At 39.4% G+C, this 20387-nt stretch overlaps 1 protein-coding gene across 1 annotated transcript in view; it reads right to left on the minus strand.

Moving 5' to 3' along the window:
• cntnap5b (contactin associated protein family member 5b) overlaps window positions 1-20387 on the minus strand; it is a 66418-nt gene that overhangs the window by 13839 nt on the left and 32192 nt on the right. Inside the window, exons 8-13 of the mRNA XM_082139658.1 lie at window positions 16139-16403; window positions 14058-14201; window positions 12728-12899; window positions 5144-5250; window positions 4712-4831; window positions 1860-2060 (exon numbers count right to left, since the gene is read on the minus strand). Of these exons, the coding sequence (XP_081995784.1) occupies window positions 1860-2060; window positions 4712-4831; window positions 5144-5250; window positions 12728-12899; window positions 14058-14201; window positions 16139-16403 (1009 nt within the window). The remainder of the gene's footprint in view (window positions 1-1859; window positions 2061-4711; window positions 4832-5143; window positions 5251-12727; window positions 12900-14057; window positions 14202-16138; window positions 16404-20387) is intronic.

Below are 20387 nucleotides of genomic sequence, written 5' to 3' on the forward strand. Positions count from 1 at the left end.
AATTTATTTATATGTATATATATATCGTCTGTGGAAGGCTTAGGTCCATAAAATGTACGGCGAATCATACGATGTTCTACCTTGCCGTATTTCCATACCTCCACGCACCTGCTCACGCAAACATCACACTTCGTCATCACAACATTTCATGCTATGCACAATTAGACAGACGACAGTGACCGAGCACCGCAAACGAAACAGCAGCCACCTTTTACAGTTTCTCCTGAACCAAAACAACCAGCTTATGCTGCGTTCACACCTTAACTACTGTAATTTGGAAGAGATGGAAACCCGTGACGTTATACTTGAAGCGGTTCATGAATTGAATTTATGCATTTCAATGACAACACTATCAACGCCGAAATGAATCTGCAGCAGTCAGGTGGTATAGGTCAGTGCTTTTTAAGTTGTATATGTTCATTATTATAGTAATGTTATGTGCATTGAGACATGAGGTAGTTTAACGCTGTCTCTCGTCTTCTGACGCTTTGCAAACTCTGCTGTGTCCGTTCATGTGTTTTGGAGGTTGAGTGGCTTTGGAGACGCTCTGAAGGGAGGGTGGGATTTTCTGTTTTCAAAGCTAACTTGTTATTGCTAGCAGCTCCAAAAATTGCCTACCCTACCTTTAAGCAATGATCAGTTATATTATCAGGGTTATTCTCGTTAACTAAAATAAAAACTATTTAAAACATGTTTGTTAAAGGGATACTCCACTTTTTTTGGAAATAGGCTCATTTTACAACTCTCCCAGAGTTAAACAGTTGAGTTTTACCGTTTTTGAATCCATTCAGCCGATCTCCGGGTCTGGCAGTACCACTTTTAGCATAGCTTAGCATAGATCGTTGAATCGGATAAGACCATTAGCATCTCTCTCAAAAAAGAGTTTCAATATTTTTCCTATTTAAAACTTGACTCTTCTGTAGTTACATCGTGTATTAAGACCGATGGAAAATGTAAAGTTGCGATTTTCTAGGGTGATATGGCTAGGAACTATACTCTCATTCCTACGTAATAATCAAGAAACTTTGCTGCCGTACCATGAGTGCAGCAGGCGTAATGATATGATGCAGCGCGTGAAAATAGGTCTAATAGGTTAGACAAACTTAGTCCCGGTCACGTTGGAAGTTACCGAGCTGGGGACTATTTTCAGGCGCTGCGAAAATAGTGTGTAGTTCCTAGCCATATCAGCCTAGAAAATCGCAACTTTTCATTTTCCGTCGGTCTTAGTACACGATGTAACTACAGAAGAGTCAAGTTTTAAATAGGAAAAATACAGAAACTCTTTGGTCATTTTTTGAGAGAGATGCTAATGGTCCTGTCCGATTCAATGATCTATGCTTAGCTATGCTAAAAGTGGTACCGCCAGACCCGGAGTTCGGCTGAATGGATTCGAAAACGGTAAAACTCAACTGTTTAACTCTGGGGGAGTTGTAAAATGAGCCTATTTCCCAAAAAAGTGGAGTATCCCTTTAATCCCACAAAGCTGAAATGCTATAGTATTTGTGCTTGGGAACGATTAATCGCATCCAAAATAAAAGTAGGTGTTTACATAATATATGCGTGTGTACTGAGTATAATTATTTTGTATATTTAAATACACACATATGCATGTATATATTTAAGAAATTATATTATATATAAAAAACTAATTTTTCTTAAATACATACATGCATGTGTTTGTGTATTTATATATACAAAATAATTATACAATACACAAACATATATTATATAAACACAAACTTTAATTTTGGATGCGATTAATCACGATTAATTGTTGCCCAGCACCATATAATATAAAAATATTAGATGGAAAAACTTAAGTTGAAGCACACAAACTGCAGAAGCTGTCCAATACCCACCCCATGTGTTGAAGAGGCGGGACTTCCTGCAGAGATAAACAACTTCCTGTTGGCACTGTTCAGACCTGCCCACAAGAGTCCGCAGCTGTTCCAGAGACGCGCTGTAGTTGAACTTCATCACGTGGGGCTTTTGAAGGGACGACCCTTGAACTCTCACTATATCAGTGCTGTTGTGATTCACCACCGTCCATACCTTATCATCTGGAAAACACAGATAGATACGCACAAGACTTTTAGACATGAAAAGTGGTTTAAATCAGCAATTCATTATTTATCAATTCAAGTCATCACTAACTGAAAATACTATTTTTAGTCAGCATATACTGCATTATGTAGTAAGTAGCACCATTCAATTCCCAACATAGTCCATTTGATCTGCACTGTCAAATCCTTTACTGGCAGGCAGCACGTTACACCTCCTCGATTCATTCAGTCACAAGAGCGATCTGTAATCTAGATAATAACGTACACAAACCGTAACGAGAAAGAGCACGGCTTCAATTAGCTTTAAAAATAAAGCCGCGTAGCAAGTCTCTTCCAGCCCAGAGTTAAGGCCAATCTTCGCTACACCCCTGACGTCAGCTTCCATTTATCCAGCAAACACCTCAGCGGGGGGGTGGGGGGGTTGTGTTTACCCAGCCAGCAGGCACTTAAGTCTGCATGTGCCAAGCGTACAGTAATTTACATTTCATGCGGCATTTCTAATTGAGGTTGGCCAAAGTCAATGGCACTTTATTCTAGTGGATCCCGAGCCAGCGCATGTGTGGAAGAGAGCAATGCTTTATCACAATTCTGCAGGAGATGAGTAATATTTCACAGAACAAGCAGCTTGTATAACGGTCCAGCAAAACGGACCGATACACGGTTTCCCCCGGACAGACCCGTGGTTCGGCACCCTGGGACACAGACAACCCTGGCAAACAATGCAGCATCCATCAGCGATTGGACAAGTTCACGCTCTGATTAATGACTCCGCCTTCGTGTGGATTCAAACAGATTTCCCCTGGCCAAAAACTGCCTTCAACAATTCGACAGCTCTGTACCTTCAGAAACTCCTAACACAACCCCACAATAATCCGAAAAAATTCCGCCGGCAAACACTTTTAAGGAAGCTTTTTGACTGAGACATGGCGGCTGAAGATTAAATTCACCCTTGAGAGTTATTTGTTATTATTTCTGTAGCCTACATTGATGTTAAAGCTGCCGTCGGCAACATTTTTTTGATCATATTCAGTGTAATCGACACTATAATCCGACAGAACAACATAAATAAGGTGGTTTTAGAAAAAAACCCGAGCTTCTAACTCCACCTGGAGCGTGTTATTTGTTTTGCAAAAATCCAGCGCTCCCGCTTCATCAGGTCCAATCAGCGCAGGGGGGTGTGATATCTGACTGTCAATCACAGGTCGTGCACACGCCACAGATCCCCCCTCACTCGCGCACGTTAATATCACATGCACACGCCACGCCTGAAGTTCGCCTGGAGATTGCATGAAGCGTGATGGCGGAGAGAAAATCTACTAACAAGCTTCCAATTCCTCGGTTATTGCTATCTATGGATAGATTAGCCAGGGCTGCCTACCTCCGAGTCCATGGTGTTGATAGATGCTGAAGAGACGGACGCGTTCACAGAAAATCAGGTACACACGCACAGTGACGCACTGACGAGCACGACCTCGATGGGAGGGTGCTCGCTGGTAGTGGGGAGGGGCATGAGAGTTGTAAACATTCAAAATTTTGGCTAATCGACCCAATCTGCCAGACTTGCCGACGGCAGCTTTAACTTTGTTCAGCATTGGTCTTTACAATAAGGTTCTATGTTAACATTAGTTAATGCAATCACCAATCTTTTTAAGTTAACTTATTAAATTAAGTTAAAGATCAACTTAAGAAATTCTTTAAATGTTAATTTCTACATAAGCTAATATATTTTTAACATTTCAAGTTATATTATAGTGTTATATTTATATATATCTTCAAGTGTCGGGTTAGTCAGATTAAAAAATAAGAAATTAATATGTTTATTTAGACATGTACTATGTTTCAAAATGTCACATTATGTAAATATTACAAATGTTACACAGATACTACAAATATCACATTTTACACAAAAATATCAAGCAGCACAACTGTTTTCAACATTGATAATAATAATAAATGTTTCTCCAAAATCAGCATATTAGAATGATTTCTGAAGGATCATGTGACACTGAAGACTGGAGTAATAATGCTGAAAATTCAGCTTTACATCACAGGAAATTACATTTTTTAAAATACATTCAAAAAGAAAATAGTTATATTAAATTGTAATAATATTTCACAATATTTTTTATTTTTTATCAAATAAACTCAGTCTTGGGGAGCAGAAGAGACTTCTTTCAAAAACATTTAAAAATTTAACCGACCCCAATCAGCAGTGTACATTAACGATTTCAAATTGTATGAAATAACATTAATTGATTGTAAACAAACATTAATTTAACAGTAAAAAATTGCACTTACTGTAGATTAACAATGCTGTAGGCTACAATTAGTGGTCATTGTTTGTTCATAATACCTAAAGTGCAGTACATTAACTAATTAATACGTTAATGTTAGTGAATTGAACCTTATTGTAAAGTGTTACTAAATATTCTGTGAGTTTAAAACAAACAAAACAAGTTCTAGAAAATACAAAATGGTCTTAGAAATAGAATGCCAAGCCAAAACTTAGCTATAAATGTTGTTGTTTTTCTAACATATACTACTTGTGAAAATAAAACATTGCAAATACACTATGTATGCATCTCTATTTTTATCCCACACTTGCAGTATTCATGTTAACACATGTTTTTATCCCACCGAGGTCTCACCGGTTATGTTGCAGTAGACGACTGTGGATTTAAGTGATCCGCTCCCATCAGGATCGATTGAGAAAAAGCCAGAGGCACTTCCTGTGAGCCGGTGGGCCTCGCAGGAGGGTTCAAAGATGGCTGACCAGAAAACATCCACAAAAACATCAAGTCAGTTCATACTGAGCTTCATCAATGAAGGAAAACTGTTCATTCAGCATTGTAGAGATACATGTTTGTTTTGCTTTGCGTTTGTGAGCAGTATTACCAAATTGAAAAGAACAGTGAAAAAAAACAGAGAACTTCAAAAGAAAAACTTCAATCGAACTTCAATCAATCCCAAAACCTGAGAGAGTTGAAAGAGTTTGTAGCTACTTTCTCAAAAACAAACAAAGAGTTCAATGAACTTGCTGTTTTTGTTTGTCGTGATCGTTATCGTTCTTGTCGACTCACAGTTATGACAGGTGGCTCCCGTGTACCCGGTTCCCGAGCAGTCACAGAAGAACGTGCTCCCGGACTGAGAACAATCTCCATCATGCTCGCAATAGTTAGGAAGACATCTGCAAGACAAATAAGATTTCTGATCAAACTTCAACAGTACTCACTGTAAGGCACGGTGAAAAAAATACATAATCGAATTATACAAATCACCCAAACGACACACTGCGACATACGGTACAATACCAAGCAGTAATGCATTTTGTGCTTGGAGGGATTTAAGGACGTGGCATCAATCAATAACCACAAGTGACTATTAGGAAATAGATGAGCGAGGCTGAAAGCTCACGAAGGATGCATCAATTTTGCGACAGACTGAACGCGCACTCAAGGATGAGGCTGGTGGACAAGTGATGAAAGATTGTGAATGTGATGAAGTTAAATCTGAAGCCAAGAACCAAACTCGCTCTTGCTGTCTCTGTTGGGATGAGTCTTATTGTCAAATTGGTACAAACAATATATCGACTTTAAGCAACTCTTGAAATGATCAACAAGTTTTTAGCGTGCATGCGACATCCTGTGTTTTTGCATATGAGATAAAGGGTAATTATTGTTTGATCCCGTTCTCGTCAGCAGGTAAAATAAAATAAAATCTACCTGCATATGATGCATTATTCATAAAACTCACTTAATGGAGCACTAATGACAAACTAATAACTTCAGAAAGGAAACTTTGGTGAAATTGAATTTCCGAAAGACAATAACACACAAACGATTTAATGCAAATCATATGCTAAATACCTGGATGTAAAAATGCTAATTAAAACTGTAACACGACTGAACTCCCTTGTTAAAATATAATTCAACAAAACCATCAGGGTATGTATTTAGCTCTAAAATTACGATCTCTTCTGAAACACCGCTTTGCCAGAGAAACAATAAAGACAATTGAATCTGAAAGGTGTGTTATTGTTCTAACAGTTTATGTCACTAAAAGAAAATTTAATAATTGAATACTCTAATCAAATGCAGTATAAAATATTAATACCTGCAGAGGTGAGGAAAAAGAACTTTAAAGAATCTTACGATGCTTGATTGCTACTTTGATTAATTTAGAGTACAGAGAGAGAACAAAAGATCAGGATAATGAGGATAAGAAGAAGAAAACACAGCTGTCAGCCTCCATTGTGGTTGAAATAACTCATATCCATGTAGCGTGTGATGAGGAAAGGGAGGAGAGAAATGACAACCGTCTCGCTTCGTAGGCCGCAGGATTGCGGCCGTGTCTGAAACTCAGCAGAGGTCGATTCTAAACCAGCGTGAGCTGATCTCAGCACTAACGGATGAACAATGAAGGATGAAACCAGACTGAAGTTGAACTCCAAAATATGTTGGAAGAGTTTATATTTAATTTTATCTATTGCCTTTTTAAAAAGTGGGCGTTCCATACCAGACTGGTAAGTGGAAGAATGTGACCCTCAAGGGAAGTCTATCATTATTTTATGTTTTTGCTGTAACTTTATTAAATTAAGTTAACCTCCATTAAATTAAATTAACTAATTGACAGGAACGCTGTATTACCTACAACAGTAGGCCAAAACAACGAAACATCTTGTTTCAGAGACGACAGAGGCATAACACTACAAAGACATTACAACATTTAAAAATAAACCAATGAATCGTGCACATTAAGTGTGATGAGGGAGGGAGTAAAGGAATGACAACCGTCTCGCCGCACTGGCTGCAAGATTGCGAACGTCTCTTAAACTCAGCAGAGGTCGATCTACAATACATCGGTGCCGGCTGATATCAGCGCTAACTGACGAACAATGCAGGATGAAACCTGACTGTTAAACCCTGAAATACATTTGAATACATCTTAATTGTGCCTTTCTGCAACGTTAAGCACAAGAGTACAAAGGCCAGTCTTTAAAAAAAAAGTACTTGGTACAGAAAGGTTAAAAGGAGCTAAATCTAAGGGGCCATGGACAGCAACCAAAGGATATCTAAAGTGCTGTGGTGCGAATCTTCATTCAACCATAGCGAGTGTGATTAAAGATTACCCTCACTCTCCCATTCTCATTTTATTCGGTTATTTCTGCTCTGCACTTCATGAAGAACAGGGCAATGTGGGTAGCATCACCACCAAGGATAGCTATATATTTTTACCCACATACCAGTTCCTTCTCACTGGTGCTATTTAGGGAGGGTATAGTTGTTGGCAGAAGCTGAGATGTCTTAGCCCAGTGGCCGCTGTCCAAATCTCTATTGATCTACCGTAACGTTTCAAACTGAAGTCAGCTGACAAGGACAAGGACTTCAGGCCTAGCTATCGGTTAGACAGAGTGATAAAGAGACAACGCAAATTATGACAAAAACAGAAGATGGCTTGATACAGAACGAGAAAGGACTACAGCAAGAGACAGGGAGAAGTGTCTGAAGTACAGCTAGGATAGGTCTAAACAAATAATTTAGGGTGGTGATCAAAGGCCATCAGAGAGAAGCATACCTTTTCAAGACTTTCTAACTTTTTCTAGAGGACAGCCAGAACCCACAACTGCCCTCATTTATCTTCATTTACTCTGGCTGATAAGCTTTACTGAAGCGAAAACAGGCACATCTTCTACAGCCTTGGTACTCAAAAAGCTTCATGTGGCTCTAAATGATGTTGCATCTCAATGTTTCATTTGTCCCTCAAATTATTCTTTATGTGTTTGTCCTTGGCTTGGCTAGACAGTCATAATTCAACAGCGTTCAGGATCGCTGCAAGAGGATGTTCCCCTACTTTGGCTGCTGCTTACCAACCAATCAAGGGCAACCAGACTATGACAATTTTACTTTGGGTGCTGATACCCAAATTTTCGAGGGAGAAATCCAGTCATTTAAGTAGGAATCCAAGCAATCTGGAATTTAGCAGATGAAGCAATTTAGCAATTTGGTGATAGATTTCCCCATGCACATTTCGCTCATGTCCAAGTTGTTCACACAAATTCGCAGTGATGACCAACAGAAAGCTGCTTGGTATGAAAGTGACTTCTTTTTGAGCTTGCTTCATAAAGCTCGACACTATAAACAATGGACCCTTTTTGTCAGTGAAATTTTGGCAACATTTTGCTAATGTGACCGCACCTTTACAACAGTCAGTTACCATTTGCGGACACTGTAGAAATCTGTGGGAATATTAATAATAATGATTCGTTACCTTTATATAATGCATTTCTCAACACTCAAAGGTCTTTACATGGAAGGGGGGAATCTACTCAACCACCGCCAATGTGCATCATCCACCCTGGATGATGCGACGGCAGCCATAGTGCGCCAGAATGCCCACCACACACCAGCTTATTGGTGGAGAGGAGACAGAGTGATGAAGCCAATCAGTGTATATGGGGATGATTAGGAGGCCATGATGATGGACAGAGGCCAGGGGCAAATTTGGCCCGGATTCCGGGGTTACATCCCCACTCCTTTTTTCTGGGATTTTTAATGATTTTGGTTTAACATCTCATCTGAAGGATGGTACTTGTTACAGTAAAGTGTCCCCATCACTATATTTGAGAAATGTTGCTGGGCACTGTTGCCGTCAATGGGCAACCAGGTGAGAGACAGGGCCCACGACCGAAATTTGTTGCCCATTCTCAATGGGAAAGTTTCCAGGCAACAAAGCCCGGCAACATTGCTCAAAAAAGTTGCCCCATGCATCATCACCTTAACACCTCTTCCAGCAGCAAACTAGTTTTCACAGGAAGTCTCCTCCTACTGACTAGGCTCAACCCTGCTTAGATTTAGTGGGCAACCAGTCTTGGGCTACAGGAACCCTACCTGTCGCAATATTGCCATAGATCCTACCTGTTACAATATTCCCATGACTTCTCTTATAGAACCATTTTTCCATAGTAAATATAACTTTCACCAAAATGACAACAAATATGCAAATGTTTTGAAGATGCTGTCAGGCAGTCAATTTACAAAGTGATGAGCTGTTACAATACTAAAGCAGTTTATTCAGTGTATTGAGATTTTTTTTTTCCAATGACTTTCATTCAAACAGAACTATCTTCTGCCGTATTACACCTTTTTGAGTTAACCTTGAAAGCTTGTCCTGCTGGAATGGCTCCGATGACATGCCCCCCTACACTGGATGCTGTTGACTAATCGATCAGAAATCACAATCACTCTGACATGTACCTATTCTGGATGCTGCTCGCACATACTAATCAAAATGAACTACCACCCTGCCATGCCCCTACTCTGGACGCTCTCCAACCCATAAGAAATAACCATCATTACAACATGCCCCTCTTCGGGATGGTACTCGCCTACCCATAAGAGTTTTCTAACGCAGTTTATTGAGCGTAGTGAGTGAGGTCACTCAAATTACTTATGTTCAATCAGCATTACTTATTTTCTGCCTGTCAGGACCTTTTTGAGTTAACCTTAAAGGGATGGTTCGGAGTAAAATCAACCTAGGGTCCTTTGCACCATGACCTCGAGCCAAACACCCCCCAGAAGCCTTTTTTCCCTTGGTCGAACATTATTAAAGTTAGAGCTTATTTAGAGATTTCAGCCGAATGGCTTAGTGCAGGCGCTAATGGAACCTAGGATGTATCTCGTAAGTTACCCCACTAATAACGCACTTGCCTGATGGCTAATGCTACCGCTAACCCGGTCGTCGAGGTCACTTCAGTGATTTGGGAAAAGCTTGGCTCGAGGTCATGGTGCAAAGGACCCTAGGTTGATTTTACTTCGAACCATCCCTTTAAAAGCTTAACCCTGCTGTTAATGCCTCTAATCTGAAATCGGTTTCTTGACCAACCTACCAGAAATTAAAATTTTGCACCTATTCTGGGTGCTGCTTAACTACCCATCAGGTTTAACTAACACCTTAAATGTACCCCTACTTTTGATGCTCTCCAACCCTTTGGCAATATCCATCACTACGACATGCCCCTACTCTTGATGCCGCTTGCCTATCTTATCAGAACGAACCATAATTCTGACTTGCTCCTATTCACATTGCTGCTCATCAGCCCATCAGATCTAACCATCATTCGTGCTCCTACTATGGTTGCTGCTAACCAACTCAACTAAATTAACCATCATTCTTATGTGCCCCTACTTTGGTTGCTTCTCACCAATGCTTCAGAACTAACCATCATTCTGACGCGCACCTACTTTGGATGCTGCTCGCCAACCCATCAGAATCATTCTTGGGTATTGCACTCTGAAATGAAGTGTCAAAAAATTTTCAGTAGATAGAACAATTAGGATTTTCTAGCTAGACCTGTCTAAATTCTGAACAGTCCACATTAACTTCTCTGTCAGATAGACAGAATTTAGTCTTAAATTGAGGTCCCGAAGCAGCTAAGATTGAGGACAACTTCTCAAAAGGAAGCAACCTTTAAACTAAACGTTTCACATAACGTTTTAGTTCAACATCTTCTACCATGAAGGCCAAAGTGGTTTCTTGTGAACAATTAAACTTGTCACAACATAATTTTGGCCTGCTTTTGTTCTGAGGTGATGGTTGGTCAAAAGAGTATTTCAAATTGTGTTTGACAAGGGCACATCAGACTGAGTGGGTCGTGGATGCACGCCTGGAACTGCCTTTTTCCCCTGGAACGTTCACAGCATGTTGGCAGAGCTGAAATCACAATTCATCCCCATGCCGGCCCTGCCAACAGTCATTTGCCCAGGTGCCAGGTCTGAGCATTTGCTCGGTGAAGAATGTGGCATACGTTGCCAGAAAGACCTGCAGAGACGAGATTGACGGGAGAGAATTTACGATCTCATCCTCCCTCCTTTTCCCTGGCTAGCATTCCCTTTCAGTAATGCTCTTTCCTAAACCTGGCGCTCTCTCTCTTTTCTCCCCTGACTATCTTTCTCTTTGTCTAATGCTCTTTCCCTAACCTGACTAGCTAGATAGCTTTCTTTTTTTGACTTTCCTTTTATCTAATGCTCTTGCCCTAATCTAACTAAACTAATTTTCTTAGTCTTTCATTCCATCCATCCATCTGTCTTTCATTCATCCTTCCGTCCTCTTTTTTTAACCCTGTCGCCCTCTATTTCATCCCTCCATCCTTCAGTACATTAGTCTCTTTTCTTTTTCTTTCTTTTTCATACCTTCCTTCATCAATTTATGCATTATTTTCTTATTTCTGTCATCCTTCCTTTCTTTTATCCCTCCATCCTTCAATACACTATTCTTTCTTTCTTCCTTTCTTTCTTTCTTTCTTTCTTTCTTTCTTTCTTTCTTTCTTTCTTTCTTTCTTTCTTTCTTTCATCAATTTCTGTTATTTCTTTCATCCTTCCTTTCTTTCATTCCTCTATCCTTCAGTACATTATTCTTTCTTTCATTCTCATTAATTCTTTCTTTCTTCCTTCCTTCAATTTATCTGTTTCTTATTTTCATCCTTCAGTACACTAGTCTTTCTTTTGTTCTTTCATTCTTTCTTTCCTTCATTAATGTATCTGATTTCTTTCATCCTTTCTTTCTTCAATCCCTACATCCTTCAGTACACTAGTCTTTCTTTAATTTTTATTCATCTTTTTTTGTTTTCATACCTCCATCCATCCTTCCTTCCTTCATCAATTTAACCATTGTTTTTTTATTTCTTTCATCCCTGCATCCTTCAGTACACTAGTCTTTCCTTCGTTCTTTCTTTCAGTCTTTCCTTCATCCTTCCTTCATCAATTTATCTGTTATTTTGTTATTTCTTTCATTCATCCGTCCTTCAGTACACTAGTCTTTCTTTCATTCATTTGCTTTCTTTCTTTCTTTTTTGTCTAATGCTCTTATCTTAGCTTTCTCTCACCCCCACCCAAACGCTCTTATCCTCACCTGCCTAGCATTCTCTCTCTTTCTCTGTCATTCTGCCTCATTTTTATTCATCCCTGTTTCTCTCTCGCTTGTGTGTGCATGTGTGCCATAAAGTAGACCATGGAAAACAGACCATGGAAAACAGGCAAGGATGCTGAGGGATAAATGATAATGGAGAAATTGTCACATCTGCTCATTCCCTCTTTTCAATTAATTCTGTCATTATATCATTCATAGTGTAAACAACAGTGTTGAGTACTATGGTGTCATTTTCACAAGAACACATACATACAGAACAGCTGTTCATTGCCCAAACACATATTCAAATAATACATTTTAAAGCAGTTTTCCTTTTTAACTGTAATCTCAGGTCTCCCAGCTTGCTAATTACATCTAATTTATTGCACTCTTAAAACACCTAACAAATGTGTTGGGGTTGAATCCTTGTTTGATGCATCAGATTTAAACTTAACCCACAGCTTTTGTGCTCACGCAGATTACACTAATGTTAAACTTCAGCTGTTTGAGGTTGGCTTGTTATTCACAAAAACATCACATTAACCATCAGTCCTCTTGGGTGTGAAGCATTATCGCACATCTGAAGTTTCAGGCAAAAAGGTGAATCCCAATTAGCTTGCAAATCCCTGGCACAGATTTTAACACTATGCTATGTTGTTTTGTCACTCATTACAGCATCTCATAATGAGTGAATCGCAATAATTTATTTAAAAAGCCACTCGTCGTTAGCATATCAAACGGAATGACTAATGGATCTATACCTGTCACGAATGCCACAGATGTCAAACTGGAGCTTGCTGTAGTTTCCCAGCAGGCCTTGCTGCACCAGGTAAAAGTTGATTGGCTGGTTGTTAATGATAACAGAGCGCATGCAGCCTTGATAGGCCAGGGTCGGATTCCGACAACCCTGATTGGTTAACACTGATGGGCAACCTGTTAAAAAGACATAATGGATATCAATAATGTAGCAGTATTACACATTTAAATAGAATTATATAAATGAAAAACTTCTCTTTTGAGTTAAATGCAAATGTATAATGACAATATATTGTGTTTATTTATCTCCTGAGTGACTATTTGGCTACGTTCACACTGCAGGCTGAAACGACCCAATTCCGATTTTTTTGCCCCTATGCGACCTGTATCTGATCTTTTCATGACAGTCTGAACGACACAGATCCGATCTTTTCAAATGCGACCCAGGCCACTTGGGTATGTGGTCCCAAATCCGATACATATCCGATCTTTTGAAATGCGACTTCAGTCTGAACGGCCAGGTAGCATGTATCCGACCCGCACGTCATTGATACGCGAAAAACGTCATAATTCTGCGTTGAAGTAGTCGTCGGTTTGAAACTGAAAACGGACTGCATATTCGTCGAGCTGAGGTAAATCTGCCGAACGGGTCGACCTCGACGAGCCCGTTAATAAAAAAATAAATAAAAAAGCCCACGGCCATTATATATACGTTATGTTAACTTATTTGTGCTGAATCTGATATTAGATAGGTCAGCGGCTGCTGTCTGGCTCTTGTGTAACGGTCGCTGCGCGCGCTTGTGTGTGTGTGTGTGTGAGAGAGAATCACAGTTAAAGTTTAGCTACTTCCGCAAACAACAAGTGACGTCGTTGACCGTTGAGTACTCTTCTGCGCATGCGGGTCACTTCTGGGGTCATTTCACGTTCACACAGGAGATCACAAAAGGTCGCATTTAATTGGAAATGTGAACGGCCTTGCAAAAAAATAGAATTTTTTCAAAAAATCGGAATTGAGCATTAAGCCCTGCAGTGTGAACGTAGCCTTTGTTGGCTATATATAGCTCTTTCAGTCATAATAAGTGTGGTATCAGTCACAATAAGTGAAGGTTTTTAATAGTTCTGTAGAATTATTAGCTCAGAACGCAGCCTGATACCACTGCTAAAAAAGAAGTAAAACTCTTGTAAATCACTTGATAATGATATAACATGATTGATAGAGTACCAAAGAAGTGGATATTGTGATTACAGCCCACACATTCCATTTGCATATTGATTAGTTGCATTACATTATGATTATTCAATGCTTTTAATTGAAAAACTACACTAGCACTCTACCGCCAATTAGCACGCTCTTCCCAGGCTGTGCGATCTCCTTCAGCTGCATGGTGGACGGTGGCTCGTCGTCCACCGAGAGGGAAACTTGGAAACCTCCCACGCTAATGGACACCGTGTGCCACTGCCCGTCACTCAGAGCCTGACCTGGCAGAGGAAGACACAGAGCGATGTTACGCCTCGAACACCGTGCATTAATCAGGGCGAATGATTGACAGATCTGGGGTTTGTGCGCTGGAGCTCAACGAGTTAATCTGCATATGTCAGCCCAGCAGAGAATCCACTATTCCCCTTGAGAGGGACGTGCAGAGATTCACTTTGCCGTCTGCGATGGCAGCTTGCCAGGCAGCTGCATCCAAAATTCAGTCGACATACAGGTGTGCCAGCCAAAGAGTGTTTTACAACAAAAAAATCCTGTTTGAATTCACAGTAAATGCTTTTAGGGCGAACGTGTGCACGCGGGATTGGATTTTGTTCATGTTGTTGTATTTTGGAGACGCACATGCGAAGACAAGCGCACAACCTTGTATAATATTCCCTGGAGGGACATCCCTTTTCACATCTGTTGTTCTTAATATGAGCTAATTGTAATCAGACTAAATGCGCGTTTGTTTCGCGATTTGAAGCGACAAAACAACCACTGAGAGGAGGAATATTTTAGACAATAATAATTATAAAAATAATTACTTTTATTAATATTATCAGTATTATTGTTGTTGTTTAAATAACATTAACTATTATATTATTATATTATATTGTTAATAATAATAATAGAAAATTATTAATCGCAATAACAATTATAATAATAACATTATAAATTAAGCGTATTTTTCTCATACAGATATGCCTGGCAAAAAATGTTGCGCATAAAATTAAGCAGTTTAATTTGATGTAGTGTTGTGTTTATATAGTTAGCCTCACCTAGTGAATTCTCATTGGTCCAAAATCCCACTTCACATAACTAATAGTGTGCAACAGTAGGGCTCCAGAATTAATACATTTAATGATTACTTATAAACCTTTCACGACAACCTTACTTTTGAAGACGTCAGCCCACATTATTTCAACTTTTCAAAATAATCATGTTTAACAGCGGAATTTGAGGTGAAAAACTAAAATGACATCAATCAGAGAGTTGAAACAAGCGAAACGCACCAAAAGATCTCCATAGCTTCACCCACTCCCATGAAGCACCGCAAATGACGTAATCGAGTCCTCTCAAAATATTTAAATATTTGAATATAAATGCATATTTTGCAATAAACATTTATCCTAGTAGTTTTATTTGTATCCATAATTTTCATTTAATTATGCTGTTCGCAATGGTTCATGGGATTGTAGTTCTTTCCATCTCTAAATCCGTTAAGTACACAGTCTTGTACCTTTGTATTTTTGTCAGATTTTCAAATACTTTTTTTACTTCCAATCAAAGTTTGTAATGTTATGATTCACCTCGTAGCTGATTGGTTTGGTTCATGGCTAAAAACGCTTTAACAAAGACTTTTTTGAAATCCCTATAGGAGAAATGAATGGGGAAAAAAAACCACGGAAGCAACGCCGCTGAAAAAGCTGGCGGACACATGCACTTTACAAACACCAGATATGACTTTTGGGGGAACTAACCAGGAAAATGGCACTAGGGGAACATTTAGTTCTCAGGGAACCACCCTGGTGGCTAGTTCGGTGCGAAAGGTAGACTGTTAGGTTAGGGTTAGGTTTAGGGTTCGGGTTAATAGAATAAGTTGACATGTAGTTGTGAAGTTCCTAATAGCCAGTAGAATGTTGGAGGAGCAACAAAATAAAGTGTTAGTAGACGTTAAGCAGACAATCTACTATAACTCTAATCAAATTTAGTTGACATGTAGTTGCAAAGTTACTTATAGTTAGCCAAATGTCTAAAGTGGACCATCGAAATAAAGTGTTACCGAATTTGGTTGTGTGATGCATGCTTTTAAAGTATTTAATGAGGGATTGAATGAAGAAATAGAACTAAATGGATAAATACGACATCTGGAAGGTTATAGGTTCAAATCCCACAAATTGAGCTCCTGAAAGACACAGATTTACACAAGTAGACGTCTCACCGATGACTATGTCAGAGCTCTGAAGTGCTGATCTGTGGTGTGTGAGCCTAAGCTGCCCTTGAACGAGAAGCAAAAGCAGCCTCTCCGACTCTCGCCTCAGCCAGGCGGACAGCAGCATCCCTTCCCGGTTCCACGTTCGGAACTGGAAGGTCACCGACAGTTTTTCCGTGGAAGCGTCCACCGGAAGTGACAAAAAACTGCTGCTGGAACTCAGGAAGGTGGCGGAGACCAGTTGAGGATCTGAGCAGGTAAAGGTCACGTTCCCCTGAAACGACAGGACATGGATAAAACTGAGGAAAATAGAGCAGTGTATGGTTGCGACACAGTATTTTGTTTGGGTGAACTATTCCTTTAAGGACAAGTGTAGTAAATATTTCAGTGTTTACTCGAAAAGAAACAATTCGCCCCCACATCTAAACACAAACCCATGCAGACATATGTTCCTTTCCTTCTCTGACAGGTTTTGCCCGCGTGCAGGCAGTCGGAGCGACAGGGGAATAAACAGTAAGTCAAATGTCAGGACTTCGAAGACTGCAGGTCTCCACGGAAACAGAATAGGGGTCTGTTTTTAGACCAACAGTCCATTGGCACTGGACTATATAGTGGACAATCCATTGATCCGCCTTCCTGTGCGGTCTCAGACAGCAAACCACAACAGGGCCGGCTCCAGACAGTCGGACTATCGCACGGGGAACCGTTTGAGGAAAAAGAACATGTTTGGATTCTTTAAGTAAAGAGGTGACAGAGCGCTAGCTAAACACAATCCAATAAAACCCCAAACACCACAGAAACACCCCCAGCCTGAGGTGACACCGCTGGCTCCATCTAGAAGGAAATACACTTGATTAAAGCCAACAGGAAACAGCCTTCGTATTCACATTTTCTTCTGTAATGAATTATGTCCGAGTAAAAACAATTCTTTGTATATATATTTCATTTTTTGTGCTGTCAAATCTAACATAAAAGTTTGTGGTTGTGTATATATATATACATACACAGTGCTGGTCAGAATTATTTGCCCCCTTGGTAAATATGATCAAAGATGGCTGTAAAAAATAAATCTGCATTGTTTATCCTTTTGATATACAAAAAAAGCAAAAATCGAACCTTTTATTAAAGTAAAATAATTGAAAGTGGGGGGAAAATCACATTATGAAATAAATGTTTTTCTCCAAAACACGTTGGGAACAATTATTTACCCCTTTTATTAAATACTTTTTGCAACCTCCTTTTTCCAAGATAACAGCTCTGAGTCTTCTCCTATAATGCCTGATGAGTTTGGAGAACACCTGACAAGAGATCAGAGACCATTCCTCCATACATAATCTCTCCAGATCCTTCAGATTCCCAGATCCATGTTGGCGCTTCTTCTCTTCAGTTCAGCCCACTCATTGTCTATAGGGTTTAGGTCTGGGGACTGGGATGGCCATTGCAGATGCTTGGTTTTGTGCTCTGTGACCCATTTTTGTTTTGATTTTGATGTTTGTTTTTGGATCACTGTCCTGTTGGAAGATCCAAACATGACCTGTTATAAGATTTCTAGCACAGGATTTCAGGTTTTGTTTTTTTATCTGTTGGTATTTGATTGAATCCATGATGCCATGTATCTGAACAAGATGTCCAGGACCTCTGGCAGAAAATTAGGCCCACCGCATTAAATATACAGTAGAGTATTTCATTTTGCACATGGGGTACTTTTTTTTTTATCCCTGTATGAACCAAATCCATATTAAGTGTTTGCTGCCAAAAAAAGCTTTTTTTTTGTTTGTTTCATCTGTCCATAGAACCCGTCCCGTTTGAAGTTCCAGTCGTGTCAGTTGCTTTTCAAATGTTCTATGGACAGATGAAACAAACAAAAAAAGAGCTTTTTGGCAGCAAACACTTAATATGGGTTTAGTTCATCAAAATCAAAACACAAATGTGTCACTGAGCACAAAACCAAGCATCTGCAATGGCCATCCCAGTCCCCCGACCTGAACCCTATAGACAATGAGTGGGCTGAACTGAAGAGAAGAAGCGCAAACATGGATCTGGGAATCTGAAGGATCTGGAGAGATTCTGTATGGAGGAATGGTCTCCGATCTCTTGTCAGGTGTTCTCCAAACTCATCAGGCATTATAGGAGAAGACTCAGAGCTGTTATCTCGGAAAAAGGAGGTTGCAAAAAGTATTTAATAAAAGGGGTAAATAATTGTTCCCAACGTGTTTTGGTGAAAAACATTTATTTCATAATGTGATTATCCCCCCACTTTCAATTCTTTTACTTCAATGAAAGGTTAGATTTTTGCAATTTTCTTTAATAAAATATCAAAAGGATAAACAATGCAGATTTATTTTTTACAGCCATCTTTGATCATATTTACCAAGGGGGCAAATAATTCTGACCAGCACTGTGTGTGTATGTGTATATATATATATACAGGGTGCGATTTGTGAAAAAAACAGAGGGGGGGATGTTTTGAAACATTTTTATTCATAAAAATAAATCATGAGAACAAGAACTTCATTCACTGCATTTGCTGCTCTGGACCCTTTTCATTGTTCCCAGCTAGCTAACAAGAGTTTTCGTGCTGAAAAATTACATACTATTACAAATATTTGTACTTGGTGACATTCTGAAAAGCCGTACATGGATCAAAGCTAATGGACAGGATCAGATAAATCAGAGTTTAGATTCTCTGCCCGAGCCCGAATTTGACCCGACCCGACCCGGGCCCTTGATCCAGCACTTGTGTTACAAAATGCAACACGTCACGTGTCATGCTCCTCCACTCGCACGCATCACACCGGCCCGGGATAATAATCTTTAAAAATATTTATTTTGTTTAAAAAATATTCTATATTCTAAAACCTTGTTGAATTAAATTAGAGTTGTAGCCTACTAGGGCTACTCCTCCTAGGCCATCCAAAGTTCATCCAAAGTTCATTTTCTGTGTTCATCATTTTTCACGTTTTATTTTTATTTTATTTTATTTATTTTTTACGTTTCTTCTTTCAGATCCATTTGCGATCCATTTCATTCTGAATAAACAAACAAGGCAGTTTACATGATTTGTCCTTGTTGCATTATTCATTATGATAATAATTAATAAATGCACGCACAATATCCGTGAACTTGATAAATGTTGCAGATATGTTTTACTATGCACAAACAAATGCCTTTCAACTTATGTGTGCAAAATTCAGAAGCAGTAAATGAATGTGCAGCAATTTGTACAAATAGAGTGTCTGTATAGGCCTACTATATGTGTTGTAGCCATTAAATAAGCTCATTTAGTTTCATATTTGTTAAAATATTATTGTTATTTTTTTCCATCTATGTTGATTTATGAAAAGTGAACAGCAGCACGAGTAAGATAGGATGTGCAGTATATATCGGGAGACTTGGAGTGGGTTAGACATGATTTTGACTATTTCATTAAGTTTTGTTTTGTAGAAAGCCTTTCTTTAAAGTGAATTTCGTTCTGTATAAATTGTATCTTAATTTTAATAAATTTTTCATCAACGAATTGCGTGTATTTAATAAATAAGAAGCAAATATAGCAGACAAAGGCTATAATCAGAGGCGCCGCCGCGGTTACTTGCACTGCATGATAACTTGAGCGGATCTCATCATAAATTAACCGAAACTAAGTGTATGCCTCAAAGAGAATATTAAGAAATATATCTAAAGAACGCTTGAAATGTCTTTAAACGAAACAATTCAAAACGAAAAGAAATAGGCAACACTCTGATGTAATCCATGCATTTCTCCATATATGCGCATTCACTACGGAAATGGCGATCGTCAACTTCATCTTTGCTTCATCTCAACTTCCCTGGCGCCACCCCTGGGTTTAAATTGGGCTCGGGCTCATAACATACAGTTAATGTGTCGGGCCGGGCCGACAAAGTCAATTCGCCTCATTCGGGCTTCGCGTCTACCGCGCCGCGCGACACGCATCGCGCCGCAGGACCTCTAGACGCGCGTAAACGCGTCTTTACATTGACTTAACATTGAAATCACTCACGCCAGACACTCAAGAGTGAGTGAGTAATCAAAAAACCTTTGCTTAGCCTCAGTTGAGTAAAACACCGTATGTGCAACTTCAGCACTAACTCTGCTTGTCATCATAGAAACAGATAATCAGATTGTGATGTTTATTCCCGCTTCAGTAATATGCTGCATATGCAGCGTAAAAAAAGACCTGCAACCGTCTCGCAAGTGTTGATAGGCTATTACTCGTGAGGTGTAACCAATCATATAGCGC

This window comes from Leuciscus leuciscus (assembly GCF_965113295.1).
Source record: "Leuciscus leuciscus genome assembly, chromosome: 15".
Lineage (NCBI taxonomy): Eukaryota > Metazoa > Chordata > Actinopteri > Cypriniformes > Leuciscidae > Leuciscus > Leuciscus leuciscus.